The 20467-nt window shown below is 35.2% G+C and overlaps 1 protein-coding gene across 13 annotated transcripts in view; it reads left to right on the forward strand.

The window, feature by feature from the left end:
• LOC128988365 (NAD kinase-like) overlaps window positions 1–20467 on the forward strand; it is a 103815-nt gene that overhangs the window by 50849 nt on the left and 32499 nt on the right. For 5 of the 13 annotated variants that reach the window (XM_054409593.1, XM_054409595.1, XM_054409596.1 and 2 more), the window contains one exon: window positions 18911–18994. In XM_054409593.1, the coding sequence (XP_054265568.1) occupies window positions 18911–18994 (84 nt within the window). Of the gene's footprint in view, window positions 1–6703; window positions 6810–9514; window positions 9808–11610; window positions 11735–11832; window positions 11994–17359; window positions 17438–18910; window positions 18995–20467 lie in introns of those variants that run through there. The other 8 variants (XM_054409589.1, XM_054409588.1, XM_054409592.1 and 5 more) reach the window with 5 other exon arrangements.

Here is a 20467-nt window from a genome sequence, read left to right on the forward strand (position 1 = left end):
TACACCTATAAACCAAATTTCATCAAAATCGGACAAAAATTACTCAAGTTATCGCGTTCACGGACGTATAGGCTATATATATATATATAAAATTTGAACGAATGCTGTTTTTGGCCTCTGGGGACATCAAAATGAAAAAGTAAATCGGTCCCGGGTCTAGGTCTTACCGTGCCACCTACGGTAATAGCTACTTCCCTATAGGGAAATTCGCTAAAAAGCTAAAATATAATTTACTGGAAAACTAAATTATAATGCCAAAGGAAAAGCACTTTTTTTAAATAGCGTAGGCCTAGTAGTGCGCGTTCTATTTAAAGTGGTTAAAATTTCAATTCAAACGTTTATAGGGTCTCACATAAAGGATCCAACCTTGAAGGTTTGCAATATCATTTATACGCCTCATAAACTGTCTGTAATACACGTACGCCATTGCAAATTGAATCTGTGTTTATACTCTTACAAGATGTTTCCTTTGATATTAAACTTCAGTTCACATTAAGGTATGTTTACGTGATATGAAAGTCCGCCTTTCAGTTTCAAACGACCCACATTTTACAATAAATTCTTGTTGAGCGGAAGGTCATGTTAATTTCTTGCTTGTGGGGTGCAAACGTCATACCGTATAGGTCATTTTAATACTTTAAGCTTTTTCAATTGTAAAACGTTATTGTAGTACAAAATTATTAGCGTAAACGAACTGTAACAGTATTGCGCTTTAAATTCACACACGTTGTTGTAAAATAGAAAAAAAATACTTTGTGGGACTTCACTTTCTATAAATGTATGAATCAATATCCATTACTTTATGTCGGAAAATGGTCCTACTGGTTTGTTGAGAATATGTTTTCCTAGCATCGTAAATTTATTTGAAGCCTTTCATGCCTTAAAACAATTGATTTTCAGAAAACAATTCACTAAAATAAAAACTAATTGAAAGTTCAGCAATTAAATTGTATCCTGCAAGGCAATCTATCGGATGCATTATTGTGCGGGTACGTTGTTTAGTGTTATTGTTTCATAGGTTATCTTCGTGCCTGATATTTCGTAAGCAAGACCTCTAGGCCTTGCCTTTCTTGCACTGATAGCAAACACTGATAACCCATCCTGCGCATTTTTGTTTTGGGACATGCAGTTGAAGCGTGGTAAATAATAATTTTGCAATTGTAGGTTATCTTTTTGTTTTGCTTTTCGTCTTATAATCTTAATGTAAGCTCATTAACTTCTCTGAAGCCAACAAGCTAGTTCAGTGGTTTGAGAATAATCTGCTTTCGATAAACTCTCAAAAGACTCAACATCTCAATTTCCACATATCTCTGATCGATCTTCTAAGTATTTTAGTTTTCACTTGGATGAAGTTCTAGTACACCCAATAGAGAAGACACCGTTTCTTGAGCTGATCTTAGATGAGAAGATTAATTTCCATGACCACATTCAATACGTCATCAATAGGGTAAGTTCAGGGATATTTGCCATCCGCACCCTTGCAAAGCTATCTAAGCCCGATGTCCTTCTTTCTGCTTATTACGGTCCTATCTTCCCTCATCTCGTGTACGCCTTGCCAATCTGGGGGTGTGAGAACAAAAGAACTCTGTTTTTATTCCGCCTTCAAAAGAGGGCAATCAGAGCATCTTTTCAATGAATAGACGTCAGACTTGTAAACCAGTTTTTCTATCATCCGAAATATTAATCCTTTCTGCACCAAAACACTGGCAAGTTTAACACTCCAACAGACCATCATTATAGTTTGAGATCCACAAATACCCTCCCAGTTCCTAGTCACCACACTTCCTTATTTCAAAACCATCTCCAATATAATGCAATAAACATGTTCAACCATCTTCCCTCTCACCTCAAAGCAGTATCAAACCATCTGAAATTTAAAAACCCCTAAAATCTTTTCTTTAAAAAAGCTTATTACAGCGTCCGTAAGTTCCTGGCTGACGGCTAAAATAAACTATCAAACTTGTTTGATCATAGGTATCCTTAGTGTAGCTTAAGTTAAAAAAAGAACAGTTATTATTTCTTATTTAAGTCAAGAAACTGTATGTTTTGTTAAATGACATGACCAATGCATGTATATGTTATTTTGGTTGAATAAATGACTTATTAAAATCTACCACAATGTATCGTACAACGCAGTTTAAGGGGTTTGTTTATTTACTTACTAGTGTAATACCAAATGCCTTTGCATTGAAACGATTCCGTAGGTTAATCACTTCCAGTTTAAATCACTATGAACGATTTATGTCGCTGACTATCGATAGAACGTAAAAAGTTGGCCACAGATAAATCTGGAACTTTAACTGCCTACTAATATGGTGTTTTCCTTCTTCGGTGCATGAAGAACATTTCATGCAATCTGTCATTTAGCAAATACTGCTAAGAGACCGGACGATAGATTTGCTATGCAGTTTATAAAATCATCTTATATATGCTACTTAAAAACCTTTGCAAAACTTATGACAGCTAGCCTAACCACTACTGGACCGAAGTACTCGAGGTTGGTACCAAATGAAAGATAATTTCCTGTAGATGTACAGAATCCCTTTATAAATTAAAATAGGTCCAAAAATAAGCACGAATGGATTTGAAATAAAAAAATTACATGGGTCTTATGGGTTGCCATGTTGGTAACGAAATAACAACAAAATATAAACAGAAAATCTAAACAAATGAAAAATATTCCAATCACATGTTTTATTTACAGCGTGGAGTGTAAATAGAGCAGAATGTACATTACCTATTTTTGGTCGAGTTTTCGACCACTGGGCGAGCTCTCGTAACAATCTACATAAATGTATTTATTAGTTGAATGTAGGCCTAAGCTAAACAATGTTTTATACTCCCTCAATGTGTAGTGCGAATAGTTCGTTGATATAAATTGTTTCATAGGAACATAATAACTTTAGTTTGATGTCCTATCACTTCATTTTACTTACATTTATCTGCAAAACTAATGTTTATCGTTCTACTATCGATGGTTATCTTTTTTATTTGGGGTCATATTTTCTTATGCTTCGTATTTACAGTATGTGATAAACTCACTGGAGGCTCCAAGGTATATCTTGAGTTAGTTGAGTGGTCTATCAGAACGCTGTGACAACCACGCAAATGCTTCAGTATCCAGAAGTCAATGGTTATGTCCATAAAATCTTTGTTTATCTTGATAGCTACTGTCAACAATAGCAGTTGCTTTAGAATAGACTAATATTATTGGGCTTTTAGTTAATGATGCTCACTAATAAATCCACAGTTTAAAGTGGCCTTACCCACTGGGGAGCGAGCTGGTCTAGTGGTTAAGAGTGCGGGACTTCGGTCCCTGAGGTCCCGGGCTCAAATCCCGCCAAATCGCCAATGGATTTTATCTAAGTGATAATGCCGCAACCCCTAGGTCTAGCATGGAGTAATGTGAAAAATAATCCCGGGCTCGTGCCTAGCGTCTTAGGGGGAAAATACCTATTGAAAAACTACAAAAGGAATAACATATTTAAAAATCATAAATACCGCTTCAAATGCCTTCTACTTCTGTCACTTTGCCGTTTGGTGTAAAATAAACATAATGTTATCATTAGTATTACCGTGTATAAAACCAACTTAGTATTTGAACTAAATGTTATAAAATCGTTTTGTTTTACAGTAGTTATAGTCATCGTCGAATTATACACAATCTTCATTGATATCATATGGTTGCAGTCTATAACGCGAAAAACAAACACATGTCCATTATGGGTCTATAACAGAGTCGTTGAGGAATTGCAAGTCATTATTGGGCTGTTCGATGATTCGGCAATTTGTGAAATTGGTTTTGAGGGTCACTTCAATCTCATTAGCTTATTGAGCCTTGAAGACTTGGCAGGAGGTTGGTTAGTGATACAGTACAACTTACTTTAGACCTTATCTTGCCCTTGAATATGAGTAAATCTATTTGAAATAATAATCCGAATCTCTTACTATGACCAAGTTACTGTTAATTGATTTGTTGATAACGTTTAAGTTAAAGAGTGGATTTAGTAATCACCTAGGGGTCAGCGGAATGGGCACACGGGAGGGACTAAGGCTAAAGGTGTAGTGACGTCATATCTCTAGTGGCTAATGTCTTCTCTTGAGGCGACACGATTACCGTAACGAGACGGTGAGGTTTCAGCGGCGTTCGTCGCATGGTTGGTAGCGTTTCGGATTGGTGTTCAGGAGGTTCCGGGTTCGAATCCCGCTGGCAGCACTATCTTTTTGTCAAACAATTTTTCATATCAGCAAGTTTGGTTGGTTAGGTTAGGTTATGACAGTTTAATTTTATAATACTAAATTTTAAAATTAATGTTATAATTAATTAAAAATTATAAGTAATCATTAATTAGATTTTTATCTTATATAGGTTTTATATTATCAGCAAGTCTGGTTGGTTAGGTTATGTTATGACAGTTTAATTTTAAAAATTAAAAATTTATTTTATAATTTTTAACAATATATTATAATTAAAAAGTTAATTTTATAACCAAAAATTAAAAAAAAAATTAATTTAAATTTTTTCAACTTAGCAGTTCTAGCGGCGAACGCTGACACTACAAGATATGTTAGCCTTAGTCCCTCCCGTGTGCCCCACCGAGGAGTCAGCACTTTATGATGGTTCGAAAATAGACCCAGCTGATTATAGTTAGTGTGAAAAATCTCATCTAAATCATTTCAATACCGTACTTGAATAGATAAACGGTACAGCAGGTGGCGTATTTTTTAAGGTGAAGATAGTAACCCCTTTCTCGGAATTAATAAACTCCGGGCGTTCAGAACAACACTCATTGAAATGTCTGTTATGACTCCAATACAGTACGGTATTGTGATGTATTCGCGATGATATTTTATTCATTCTGATTGCTTTTAGAAGTTGCAAGGAACATTTAATACACATTTCATATCCGTGTTTCAATTAGCTATACCAATGATACAAACAACTCAGTAGTTATTTTATATAGTCGCTATACTACAAATGTGTTTTTATTTGCAGTCGCATGACCTCTGATGGTTCGTTTCAATATTTAACACACTTTGCCACGAGCGTCGGTATTTCCATCATTCACCTTTAATGGAAATCGATTTGATATATTATTTACTCAAGTATCCCATTAATTGATAAGGTTAGTAACGCAATTAAGTGTCGGTGTGTTCGTTGTTGATGCAATTGTTGATATTGTAATTATATGATTTTGAAAATTCTATATTTTTAAGACAAAGTTCACTTAGCTTAGAGACAATTATTGTAAATATATAGTGAAAGACAATTTTTATATTGGATAGCTTTCTAGAATATACTTACATAACCTATAATCTATATATATATATATATAGATAAGTTCGTTATCCAAACGTTCTTTCAAAAGGTGACTCACAAGAAAACAAATATTTCGTCATTGAAAATCAAAACATAACCTAGTTGTTGCTTCCTATATCGAAAAGTGCAAACTGAAAAACTAGAACAGTACTCATCGCTATTTTTAATTGTATTTGTTATCTCTATAATGGATCGGGAGTAATGTCTGTTTTTATCTGAATGTTGAGATATCACAAAATTGTATGTAAATAGTGGAATTTCTGTTGTTTTTAGTTTGTGTTATTGATTCGAGTCTATCGCTAGTTAACAGACTAGAGGTTAGGTTTTTAATAGATTTCTGAATATGAAGCTTCCAGTTTGCCCAACATCAAGCCGAAGGTAAATTATCTTTTGTGTTGATTTCCTTAAAATATAGTATAGTTGAAATGTATTTTAACTTACAAATTATCAGCTTCTTTAATTTTGGGATTATTAACTTAAGTAGTTCAATTGATATAACACTATTTCTAACCTAGGGGTTCTAGTGCTGGCCTTCAAACCTGAAGGTTCCTCGTTCGATCCAAAGAGATAAGTATACAGGATCCAGATGTCATTTTTCAGTAGGCTGTTTGGTCAATGATCCGCATAATAATGAGAATACCATGATTTGGACCATTCCCCTGGTAAAACGTTAAAAAACACATGATAATTACGTTAAAACACTTTTTTTTAAAGGCGAGGTTTTGGACGGTTTTTTTAAGAAAACACGAAACTAGTATAATATTTCGACATTTGATTGATAGAACACAGAATAAAGAGTAGATTGCTATAATTTGAAAGTTTACTTGGTTAATTTGAAATAACAAATAAATAATCTGGGTACAGTTTCTTAACTGGGCTACGCTAATATTGATTGAAACTATCGAGTTAAAAATATTTATTAATAATCGATATTTTAAAATATATCTATAATAAAATTAAACTATCATAACCTAACCTAACCAAATAAACTTTCTGATGGTGAAAAAATTGCATGAACTAATCGAATCGATAGTTTCAATCAATATTAGCGTAGCCCAGTTAAGAAACTGTACCCAATAATCTTAAAAACGATTATTTTAATTTTTTTTCTTGTATAAACTCGTGTTTCTCGAAGACGTCTAAATTCCTGTGACTAGAGTTGTCAGACGACATACATAATTGTACAAGGCTCGTGTCAATCGTTTTCCCTCCAATTGCCCTTTGATCTTTTGACCAGTCGCTATCTTTCAATCATACCTTTCAACTCATGTCTGTATCTGTTATCAGTGTCTAGTCTGGATACGCAGTAAGTTCCAGTCCCTTGTCCGATAGTGTAGTGTGTTTACTGGAGTTAGTGTTGTGTTTTACTTGTGATGTGAGAGTGAGTTTATGTACATTGTACAATGCCGGCTTGGTTGGACGTCCCTGAAGCAAAACATCAATGTCAATCTGCACAATGTTCTCCCGAATATAGTCGTTGTGAACTTAGGTAAATTGCTATATTTTAAGTTTTAAACCCCCACCATACTTAGGAGATTGAATTAGATCAATTTAAGTTGTCGTTTAGGAAAATGATTGTTGATGAGATAGCCTATAACCTGAATTAGCTATATAATCCAATCTATAATCTATGTAATAAATTTAATATAATCTTTGACTAAAATTCAATGCTTTAAAATACATGGTGTAAACCGCTGTTCGTTGTTTATTTTTGTAAAATTCAATAACACTTGCTATACATTTTAAAGCTTCTGCCAACATTTGTGTGGGTTTAAAGACGATTTAGATCTTCCTGTCAGATCCAGTTTTATTCGTGAGCCAAGCGCAAAGTGTCTGACACGATTATAAGGTGAAACGAAGATTTTCTACTATCAATATGACAAATTGTATATTAGTAAAAACATTTTTTATCTTTTAAAGCTACTGTGTCTTTGCTCTATTGTGCTATGATCCCGAGTAGGTATCAAGAAAAGCCCTGGTCTCGAGGTCAATGAACAGAAATGTGTTTTGTTGTCGTGCATTATTAAATAAACCCCTCAATGTTATGTGCGTGTCGCGAATGGGGTGGACTTGCCAATATGCAAAATAATTGCTTTAATATTGAACTTTACAATTTGCGTGCGCATTATTTCGCTAACATTTATCAGAGGGTAGTAACATTGATTACGTTACTATTAGTTATTTGGTATGTTCAGTACTCAATTTTGCTAATCTTGGATTTGAAATTGTGCATGTTGAAAGTTTAATAAGGAGAAATTCAGACAAAATGAAAGATGAATACTGTAACTGAATTTTTTCGTGTCGTAACACTTCGGCCCAAGTAACACTTCGGCCCAGTAACATTTCGGCCCGAAACCCTCAGATGTGGCCTACGGTCCAACTCTCTACCTGCCCACTAGTAACACTTCGTCCCAACAAAATATTTGACAGGTTAGGTTAGGTTAGGTTAGGTTAGGGTTAGGTTAGGTAAGATTCCACCGATTCTCCGTCATGTGAGGTCAGAGGATGCAAGGGGTGACGGTTGGGCGACATTCCACCAGAGGGTGGTTGCAAAGTATACAGGTCATGTACCTCTTACTACCTTAACTGCGTTCCTCAACCCTTGTCAACTTTTCGTCGGGCCGAAATGTTACTCCATTAGCTTATTTAATCATCTGTTAAAGCGAGTGGGACGTGGGAAGCGAGTGGATACCAGTGGATACATAGTGTTTGTCACACGCGCGCGAGCGTCACGCAGTAGTAAACTGCAGTAACCAAGAGACTGGATACGGTGACTGCGGATACAGTAATTACGTCACGATCCCACCTTCACAGTTGCATCAAATTAGCGAGATGTCTTTATCTAATCACCACACAGCTCCGTCTCCCCCCCCCACCACAGTCACTATGCCACTACGCATCCTTGAGCATGAGCACGCTCAGCACGCTAGCATCTACACGCCACAGCCGGGGTTGTCGTCGGTCTACCTTCTGTCTGCCGGATGTGCATAATAGTGGATGTGCTTGTTTGTGGTATAGTGATTTTTGTTAGTTTGGTTTAGATTTGAGATTTCGTAGATGATTAGTTTCTGACAGACGTTCCTTGGTGTAAGGTGTAAGTTTTTTTCGGCTTCGAGGACACCAGTTATAGGAGTACTTGCGAGATTTCGCTCTTTTGATCGGAAAGGTGTGTAACCAAAAAATCCCGCTCTCTAAATCGTTAATGGCCGCTCCAGCCAATCAGTAATAACAGTTTGTTTCTATGTGATACTATCTAACTCAGTGTTAGGCCCAGCCTAACAAGTGTTAGGCAAGTGTTTTGCCTATATGTTATAAATTTGTATATCAATCGTATAAGCTGCAAACTTTATTATCCTTTTAAGCTGAATTGATTAAAAAAATCATCTTAGTACTGTGCAACCATATACAGTGTGATTGATATAAGTGTGCCAGCCGTTTTATTCGAAAACTATAAGAGTTATCAAAAAAAGTTAAATGGTAAGTGCCTTGGATTTTTTATTTAAAAAATTTTAGTCGAGTCAAAAAAATTAATTAAGCCGCCATTTTTCTAATATGGCCGCCAACTTTGATTTTCCTTATGGAACACCTTGTATTTTATGATGTATTCTGGTAGAAAATGTAATTTTAAGACGACTTTACTCTAGTATTTTTTTTCATAAACCTAACCGTTTCAAAGATAATAATGGTTAAAGTTTTGAAATTTCTGCATGAGAAAGAGTTTCGATAAAGGCCTAAGCAAGCATGCCAGCTGTTTTATTCGAAAACCATTCAAAATTTCACAACTTAAACCATTATTATCTTTGAAACGGTTAGGTTTATGAAAAAAATTACAAGAATAAAATCGTCTTAAAATTACATTTTCTACTCGTATACATCATGAAATACAGGGTGTTCCATAAGAAAAATCAAAGTTGGCGGCCATATTGGAAAAATTGCGGCTAAAATAATGTTTTTGACTTGACTATAATTTTTTAAATAAAAAATCCAAGGCACTTACCATTTAACTTTTTTGATATCTCTTATGGTTTTCGAATAAAACGGCTGGCACACTTATATCAATCACCCTGTATATTTACTCATCGCCTTTATACTTCAATTTGAATTCCCTCTCAGATGACAAACATTGCTGTGCTTACTCTATCCCTACAGTGCAGTTGTCGTGACGTCATCCGAGTGTAACGTGGATACGTCATTTGTGATCATATAGGGAAACACTCTTGGCTAGTGGATGCAGCTGATTACTCTATCCCTACAGTGCAGTTGTCGTGACGTCATCCGAGTGTAATGTGGATACGTCATATGTGATCACATAGGGAAACACTCTTGGCTAGTGGATGCAGCTGATTATTCACTAGACAAACAACCCTTTGCAAGGACACTTTCTCCAGCACATCCTCAGTGTTCCGTGTCTAAGTGTCTAGTGTCTGTGTAATGTCTTCCAACGTTCTCACCCGGTGTCGCAGTCTAGTGGACGAGAGAGACCTTTCGTAAGTAAAAATAAATAAAGAAATAAAGTAAGTGTTATTAAAATAGCTATACCGTGTGCGTACATTCGCATGAATATGAGTGAAGAGTGAACAATGGGGTGAAATTTATAGTGTAGGTTTTTTTTATAAGATCGCATTTTTCTATAACCAGGATTATTATTTAAAGGTCGATGGGATGATTTATTATAGCTGTGCCGAGTGACTTTTCTCAAGATCAAAACGGCTACTACGGCACAATAGCCACTCAGCAATTAGATGCATAATATAATTAATCATGAACCGATTATAGTATTATTAATAGTCCCATTAACTAAATAAATTAGTATTCTATATAAAAGTGAAGATTCCATGAATGTTTTACTTCCAGTGATTACGATTGAGATAAAACTTGATGTTTTTATTAAACTATAATATCATATATTAATTCCAGTTTTTTTTTTTTTTTTTTTTTTTTTTTTTTTTTGTGGAAGTTTAATTTTAATGTTTCTTAATACAGGGAGGTACGTTGTTGATATTGTAAAACAATTATATAACATATACACAGGGCGTGTTTTCCATTATATAGTGTGTATTACTATTTCAACAATGTGGTTAAATAATTACCAGCATTATCGTCGCCATAAAATGCAGTGCTTGTTAGTATGCTAGTTCGGCCGCTTAGAAAACGACCTGCGCGCTAATGCTAAACCAATGCTAGAGGAGGTCGCTTCCGAACTATAGAGGTGTGAGTGGACGTTTTGGAATACAATGTTGGCAAACCGCAATCCTCCACTCAGCTGTTGATCAGATGTTATAATGACGTAATTCACGCACACAACCGCAACACATCTGATCAAGGATTTTCCTGGGACCGCTCTTAATCTGATTCCATATACTGTATCCTCGAATGATTACATAATTATTACGTCGCGTCGTATACAATCTATGTAGATAAGTTGTCGATTCATCTTATGATTGATTATCAAACATTCAATTTATAGGTGATCAATCTGTCAAAATTGAAAGTTCTTGCCTCCGTAGGAATATAATCATATACACTTTAGAAATTATCAATCAATTATCAAATATTTCAGATTCACCTTCGTACTCCGCAAAAATGGTATCTACATAAATGTATCAAATTAGTTTCATAATCAACCTCTAAATCGAAAGGGAAAATATTGATTTTGACGTAAAATCGTTATCTGCATTCAAGATGACTAGTTAAATGGGTAGGCAGGCAAATAACTTCGACGATTCTACGGTATGATCATTAAGGAGCCTTGGTCTATGGTATGATGTACTTTGCAGAATCAAGCTGAATTGACTTGAGACGGAAAACTATTGTCACTTTCCTTATTTTATGGGTTTATGTTCTTTAACACGCACGTATGTGTGTATACTTCAACTTCAACACCTTCTCTAAAATCGTTATTGTAAATTGATTACTAGAAACAATTACGAGTATATATTCTCTTTGCGTAATGCTAACCGTGCTAACATCATTCCAACTAAACCTCCGGGGAGGAGAAGGACCTCACCGCTGAATGTCGAAAAATATTGTTTCATAATTCGAAGTAGCCCTAAGTTGACATGTCCATAATTTAAAATTATAGAAATCCTATCGTGTGTACACTATCGTGAAAAGTATAAACATTCTCTACATTAAAATAGAAGAATGAATGCATGATTTCCCAATTGATCGGCATTGTGGCACAAACACATGGTGATAATAGGCGCGTCGCCTTATCACTGTTATCACTGTAACCCATGATAACGCAATCACCAATCATGCCCTCCGTCAGTGACCACGCTCAGTCGTAGTTTGTGCCCAACTTGTTTTAGAATTTAAACTTCAAGTACAGCGTTATTTCATGGTGTGGGCGTGCCACAAGGGGCTCGGATTGGTCCGTTGCTGTTTAGGATCTCCTTTGCTCAACGTGTACAGGTGTGTGACTGTCTTGGTATTTGTTGTGTCGTTAATTATTATTAGGGTTATTAGTGTTTAATTAGCTTCATCGCCATGTCGATAAAGTGACCTTGATGTTAATTTAACTCGGTTTAACGATCAAATCCTCAGTCTTGGTGCGCATTTCTAGGTTTCGAGTGTTCTGGTTAGCGTTACCGCTATTAATGGTTTGGGGCTGTCAAAGAGGTTTAGGTGTTTTGCGTTTATGTCTGGGCACCCCTATCGTTGCGGCATGCAGGTATGTAAATGAATTTACAGTTTGTGTTGTTCAACTTTAAATTTTAGTTTCACCCTTGCAGTGCACTACGAGCGTGATAGACATGTTTTGATATACGTTTCCACAAGTGCTTTAATTTTATTCAAATTACATAAGTACGGGGAATATCACAGGTACGCGAGGCTTGTAAATGAAAACACACGGGGTAACCGCTATACAAACGCTTATTTCTTTAACATTACACGATTTTATCGTGGGCTTAGTGATTCAAGTAAAAAATCTGAATATCCTTAAAAACAATCTGTATTCCTACTGTAATTTGTTGTTTACGACGCAACAGTTTCCATACGTCACATCCACGTGTGTGTTTTGTTATTGAGTTTTCGCTATTACACGCCCGGCTGTTTGTCAACTTATCTAATCGTCTGGTTGCGTCAAGTGCTATTTTCTTTACTGTGGTCCTTGCAGATAAGCTGTTTGAAGTAGTAAGCTCGGTGATGCACTGCGTGTAATAAGCATGGTCATGTTTGTAATTAATGTCATCGACTTTAGCTACTTATCTAAAGTCATCTGCAGTATCTTCAGTAGACATTGAATCTATATAGACTAGCTGTAGCCAGTTTTTAAGACGATATAAATGGACCATAAAGTTTGCTTTATCATTATTCTGTTTTCTCTCTTGGCTTTTGTTTCTTCCATTGTTCGACGTGAAAGGTGGCATGGTTAACAAATAAGTTGTGCTTATACAGTATTTTTGAATGGTTTAAACATTTTTTATTAGAAAAGCTCAGCGGAACTGCAGCTCATTCTAAACCGATTATAAATTTAGTATGCCCGAGTTACGATGTCTACTCCACGGTAGTAAACTGCAGTATGTGGTATCTTCTCAGTGACACTGTAGCCAGGCATTCAGAGGTCCAAGGTCAAAGGTGAGTCATTTGACCTCCACAGTCACGTGACCCAATCAGCTTACAGATGTTGAGTCCTGGTCCTGGGCCAACTAGATCCTGGAGAGGCTAGATCTGTCCTAGAAACCTTTTATTTTTTTATTTTTTAAGATACCAAATTGTCATTGTCATTGCGTCTAGATATTTAGATATCGAAATATTTTAGACTGTAATATCCACCAACGAAGTAATCTCAGTATGAAGGAAATGTCTCGATTTTATGAAGGTCTATCATAGTGTTCGCTGTCTTTTGTTATTTTTTTAATTCTTCATTTTAGAAAACTCAATTTTAAACGTTTTCAAGTCAATTTATCGTGGATTAAACAGCATTTGACTTCCTTGTGAAAGCTCGTGAATATCAATTTTTTGGTTAGCTCAACTTGTAGTATGCAATTGTTGGGAATAGGATTTATCAAAACAAAAACGAATTTGGGCTCCGGAAACCCCGGGTTCGAAGTGCTATCCACTCCCACCACCTTGCCCTATATAGATTTTTTAATTTTTACATTACTTCACTTTGTGAATGGGACATTCTTACTTGACTTGATATTTAATAAATCTGAAAAACTTACACGTACTTTCTTTAAACTGATGGGACTGATTGAAAGATGTTTACTAAAAATAATTTTGGATAGTGTAAACTAAAGTATTCTCAAAATAGGTTTTTGATCCGGAAATACTGATACTACCGCGTGACCAAGGATGCATAAACGGAGGGAACATGTGATATAATTGGAGGGAATATGTAACACATGGTTTTTGTTTCGTAGCTATTCCGTAGCTAAGTTTCGATACAAAAAACGTTGTGCGCACATAATAACCAGGTGATATTGCAAGTACTGTACTACTTCTCTTAGTTATCCAACTAATATTAAGAAACTAGTAATTCAGTCTATATGTTTCTGTTAGTGCATGTAAACATTCCCGTTTGTAAAACTGATACGTAGTAATTACATTAAATTACCCAAGTAAAACAAATTGAAACTAAATTCGAGTTGGGATTATTTATTTTTTATTTAATACAGGGGTGAAGGAGAATCACAAATCGTACCCTACACGAAAATAGTAATAATAAGTCAATATTAAAAATATGTTTGTAACAATATAACACGCCTAAGTGATTTTAAACATTGTCAACACTTAAAAATAATTTTAAGTAAAAACCCCGTGGTATGGATTTTAACTTTTAACTATACGTTTTACGAGTAGTATTGTGTTTATTATTCGTAGAGTTGAAGATTACAACTCAAGTATTGTGTTGAATTTATTTTTATTTGAAGCTTAAATACTGCATCTGCATGAGAGATAAGTAGACATCCTCAAGTGTCTTGGCTTACTCCCACTCCATCTCGCTGTGTATCGTGTGTTCTTGAGTGTGTATTGTTCTCTTTTTCTCCTCTTTCCGAACTTTACAAATTATAATTTTACAGTATATTTTAAATACCTGCAGACTAAGTGAATTTTTATTTGCCTGATTTTATTTTTTCAATTAATTGTAACATTAGGTTTAACGAGTACATAGGTTTGCTGCTACAGGGAGGGTAACAAAGCGTGTTTTAGTAAAATATTAATATTTTTTGTATAAAATAAATAAATAAGTTTGGTCAAAATATATCCATAAACAAGCAAATTACAACAGTTTACTTATTCTCCATAAAAATAATATGTGAATTTAAAATTTACAAACTTTTGAATTTTCTCTGTAACCAATAATCGTACAAACACTCTCCAAAATACTAAATTATTTGTTTTTTAAGCTCTTCAAAATTGTTTAGAGAGAAGTTGGGAAATTTTATGTTTTGAGTAAACAACTGTTACCCCGTAAATCCCCCTATAAAACCCCGTCCCCATGGTCACGCTGGTTCGCGAACTTGTTCAAATAAACCAACGAATAAGCGTAGGTTTACAAGTTTGTACCAAATCGGATCATTTTTGCTGGAGTTATCGTGCTAACCGACATATATATATATGAATTTGAACAGATGGTATTTATGGCCTCTGGGGATATCAAAACGAACAGATTAAATCGGTCCCGGATGACAAGTTATGCGAAACACAACTTCGTAGAAACTCAAATAATACGATGTGTGTTAAAGTCGTGTACTAGCTAAAACGCATTTCGGTGTTGTATGAGTCTATCGTCTCGCTTTGATTTACCAGTATTTCACATAAAGACTGGTAAATATAGAACCAAATTACCTCTTGTTATGATTTATGTACGTAAAATTATGTAGTGAAGAAAAATATAATTGTACAATTGCTTTTCTAATGAACCCTTTAGATCAAGAACCAAAAAAACTGGCAATCCAACTAATACCATGTAAATTTGCTGTAGGTAACGAGAATGTTTGAACTTTTGAGATTGTATTTAAATTTTAAATTTTGTCACTTTAATAGACGACGTAACATAAAACACACAGTATTTACCACTAACTAGTTGCCTTTCATTTGGGTATGATTAAGTTTATTTAAGAGAAAAAACGTGTTCGACAGAAGCACGTTAAAAAAATAATTACGTTCTTTAAGATGTTGAAACTAACGATAATCTAATGAGATGTCTACTTCGCGCACGTAGTGATAAGACCAGACACGATAGCTACAGTAGTTTCCGCCAACCACCCTCCCGACCTTGGCGTGGACGTATACCCAAGGTGACGTCGTGGGCTGATGGGCATCCAGGGGACCCCGAGGAAGTCGGGTTGGAGGTTGGAGACTGGAGGAAAACCACCAAGGGTTTGAAATCCGTTAAGTCCTGGAAGTGTTGAGGTTCAAATATGACCTTGCAACGAGGTTGATGTTAACATAAAAGCAATTCACCTTGATTAAAAAAAATGTATAAAAAATACTTGTAAGTTGCTTAAGATAAGGGATTTTATAATTTTAAAACTAACTAAAAAATCTCAACAGTTTGGTAAAAGATCCATCAAACTTAACTTTAATCATCAACTGAGAGATGTTTTTCATACACATAGTTACTTTGAAAATTACCTAATCGTATTTGTGAGGTTTTTGTTCGTCTAAAATGTAAGTTGCTCACCTTTTGTATCCGTCAATCCACCATATCGATGACTATTTTCGGGAAACTAGCTTCATTTTCAAATATAAGAAAACCGTAAAAATTTTCGATAACTCACAATTAAACTCGCCTTGTGCCGTCAAACTGTAACTTTAATTTATGTTTAGTTTTCGAGTGTACCTAAACACAATTTGATGATAAATTAGAAAACAATTAAGATCATTTGTAATACAAGTTTATGAAGAAATAAAACACGCCAAGTTTACTGTCTGGCACCGTCTACATAACTCTGCTCACTTTGTAATCCGTCTGTAACACTATCGCCTCACCTACGTTATCAGCTGATTATCTCGACAACAATGTGTCCAGCTGATTACAAGTGACAGGTCTTTGTCCAGCATCATGCTTCGCACGTTTCACCGTCTGACGATCTTGCTGGTGGTCGCCAACCAGTGGTGGGTCAAGTATTTATTTATTTACGATCAGCTGATCGTTTTATCAATCAGATGTTTACAAGTGCCAGTGCCGGCGTACTTTGCCCGCTCGATAAAGTCTTGTATCGTCTGTATTGGGTGAGTGGCCATGTTAAGTGCTTGTTGTTTTTCGCCATGACAATTCGTATATTTTCCAGTAGATTTTTCGGGTTGACATCATGGTTTCGGTGAGTTTTCGTGGTGTTTTTGTTTTGGTGATTGAATTAGGCATAACAATTTAGTGATCGTGTAGAATGTATTTTGTGTAGTGTTTGTATTGAATGTACATTTGTTTGTTTTTAATACTAGTGTTATTGATGTAGGCTTTTCGATATTATTCAAGGCTTATACAGTAATAGTGTTGTAAAGTGATGATTAGTGATTAGGATTGCCATATTACAAAACGAAATTCGTTGATTAGCTACATTCTCTTTTAATTATTCCAAATTCTGGATCGTAAAGAATTTTACGCCACACTACATTATTTTGACGAACTTCCCACGCAAGGATTTAGTCCAGAAAACAGCTGTTTGCCGCCAGCTTATTCAAATGGGGTTTCATTGCGTACTACTGTACTGCAATGAGTTTTACCGGACACCAATCAGCTGATTATACTGTATTTAGGTGGCAGTGAGTGGTTATAAACAAAAACATAACCTCTCTTAGAGGTTATGACTAGTGATTTTTAGTCCTTTAGTTGGTGGACATATAAAAGGATTTGTACGGATTTAGTAGTATGGCATAAACTATCGTACGTAACTCGTCCAAAATGTGTTTACCGGACTCGTATGGTAATCCCGTACTCGACTACGTCTCACACGGGAACGACCACACTCGTCCGGTAAACACTTATTTTCAGGACTAGTAACGTAATATACTATTCCGTAATCTCTTTTGGAATCTTGACTTTTTGACATAATTAAAGTGGTTTATGATTTATTTTGTCCCTAGTGGTAGCTCGTCGTCGACTGAAGACGTGTTGCCTGGTTTGGTCCATTATGTTCCTTTTGTCAGCAGTAGTGTCATCAGGTACGGTGAATTTGGACCAAGCATGAGATAATGGAACGATTGCGAACAATATAAATAAAAGATTGCTGCTTATTAACTGTGCCGATTGCTTAAGACTGTTCAGTGTTTTAATTTGACTAATATAAAATTATACTATTAACAAACAACAAATTAATACACTTGTAGAAAACATTTCTGAAATGAACGTATTCGATCATTAGCTACTTTTACAAATTTAATGTTCGAAATCTTTTTGTATTGCAAAACATATACATACAAAAAACTTAATTATATAAGTGTCTGAAAGGAAACTTAAGGTGTGAATACATAAATCACACCTTAGTTTAGTGTAAATTTTTAGTGTAAAAATCCGTACCCGTAATCTATGTTGTTCTCCCGTATGTGAGTTATTGATTTAACGTTGTCCCAAAAATTTCCACTGGCTGATAAATAATGATCCGTCCCTAATTTTGTTTTCCGAGTTTATAGAAGATTCTACTTATGTAACTAAGTGGGGCAACGGATCGTAAAAGTACTGCTGATGTTCGGAAACATGTATACCTTTTCTTATTTAATTTACCAAATAGCCCGAATTCGTAATAAAAATACCAGGTCTAGTAGAAACCAATGGGGGTTTACCTGTTAAATTCAGATATATTCCCAAAAAATAACTTTAATTGTTGTTACATAGTGTTTGTTATAGTTTGTCATTTCATTCTCTTCTATGTAGTCAAATCGGACGTTTTTCTTGGTTAAAATTTGAATACCACATTAGATTTTACCAGGAATTAAATTGCATAACGAAGATTTCAGTTTTGTTCTCACTTTACTCGCAGACATAACTTCCTGGAATTAATTGGATTGTATTATCAACAAAGTGCTCAGAACTCATTTTGGAGTACGTTCAAACGACACGACTCAACGCGTTGTTTCTTTAATTACTAAATGAGCATTAGAAGGAACGTACTTGAATGCATTGAATGTATTGAATAGATGAAAATTGAATGTATTTGCGTGTAATGATATTATTCCTACACCCGAATACTCTTTCAAGCTTGTGCATGATAAGGCTAATAAAATTAAATGAAGCATTTTAGTAGAGAGTGTGTTAGAGAAGTCAATATAATAATACCAGCCCATAACAATCTCGTTTAACTTAGTAGTGGAAAGGGATTTTTTATTTGCATAGCTAGTTTCACTACTGGACACGTTTTCAGATGCTTTTCAAAACGACGAATGCTAGAATTATTCTATTTCGCCGACAATAGTCCTTTGATTTTAGCTTGGGATAAATAAATCTGTTAGTATAATATTGGTAGTTTGCATTTTTGCTTAGTTCAAATCTGCTATCGTAAGTGGCATTCCCAGTCAATCCATGACATTACTTGCTGCAGCTCCCATGACTCGCAGACACATTTCCTTGTGTGCATGTGAGTACTGTAACCATGGACTCAAATTTACTCTTTGTCTCAAATATGATGTTGTGTGTTACAGGAGGACCCGGTCCCTCAATGCTCCCAGCCCCATACAACAGTTCGGCCCTTGTGGTCGGATAATGAAAAATTCTGCCATGGTCATGTAAGTATTTTTATACATTATTCAACAGAGGTTTTTACTTTTCCAAATTGTAATGGCTGACTATTGTAATCTATTTATTTTAATACTAGTAAGCTAGTTTTCTTAGAGATGTACTCGCTAATGGCTATCCTAGTTTTCAATCACTTTATATTTAACTAGTACAGTAGTAGATAAACATCGTAAATGCAGTAACAACATGAGTAGTAAAAAATAGTACAAGAATACATCAGACCAATACATATTATAACCATAACCAAAAACATTACCCCATCAACAACTTATAACATGTGACTAACTCGTAATAAACAGCCTAACCTTGTTTGAAAATGACAAAGTACTAGAAAATCACATCTACTGAATCCTCATTTACCACACGTCTCAGAATTTAGATTATCAGTAAAAAAGTAAAGATTATAATAACAAATAAAGATTAGTCGTGTAATGTGCAGTAAGAGAAGTCATAATTTACACCTCTTCTGACCATAAATACTTTAACGTTTTCACTATATTTTAACTTCGAATCATGAGTGATTTTCCCTTAAAACACATTCTCTACCGGCTGTTACATGACTTAAAACACAAAAGCGTTTAGTCAATAATAGGGAACATTGTAAAATTTCCATAGTCATAGAAAGAATTCCTGCTTCAATTGCAAATTATCTGCAATTAATTACATGACTGGAGTTTCGACGTCAAACAATTTGAATGTCGGTCATTATAACCTTGTAGAAATCTTTGTTATGTAAATGCGATTGTTGTAGGTAGGATCCAGAAAGTATATGAGTCCAGCAATGATTAGAGCCAATTCAAGGACTTAGATGGTGTACCGCGACCATGACTATTAACTGCACCGTTCTAGCAGAGTTTCAAACATACCCCTTCGTATCTCCAGTGTCGCAATTGGCCCAATAAAGAAAACCGAAGTAGTTGTGTTCTATAATCGTTCAATCACCTTACCCAATACACCCGCCTCGGTGGATTAACCTTAATGGTCCTTTAACATCGATGTGGGTCGTACTAGATACTGTACACTGTTACCAAACATCAGTGCGCCGTTATGTGTCACACACATGCACCAGTATAATGGCAATGTGTCGGTGCACCTCTTGCACTATCAATAGCCTTGCGACACTTTTTGTCGTTAATGTTGCATTATTTGTCTGCTGTATATTGTGAACAATCTCCAAAAGGTGATGCCCTGGATCCTATAATCCTAACATTGGGTTGTGGTTGAGTTAGTAACGTACATGTGTTATAACAATAGAGATGTCTTTTAAACGTTATTTTAAATACGTTTTTGTTAAAATACTTGTTGAAATTGGTTGCATCGCCCTTTCGAATTGACAGGTATTCTTCACAAATCCTACTTTCATTCGGAAAAGTTAATAAATATCTATATGCTTGTTTCTCATAGGTTTTACATGATTTAAAATATTGCTTTATCGACTTAACTAATTAGTTTGACAGCTTGGA

This window comes from Macrosteles quadrilineatus, unplaced genomic scaffold, assembly GCF_028750875.1.
Source record: "Macrosteles quadrilineatus isolate MER2022 unplaced genomic scaffold, UCM_ALF_1.0 Scaffold_3__2_contigs__length_128488019, whole genome shotgun sequence".
Lineage (NCBI taxonomy): Eukaryota > Metazoa > Arthropoda > Insecta > Hemiptera > Cicadellidae > Macrosteles > Macrosteles quadrilineatus.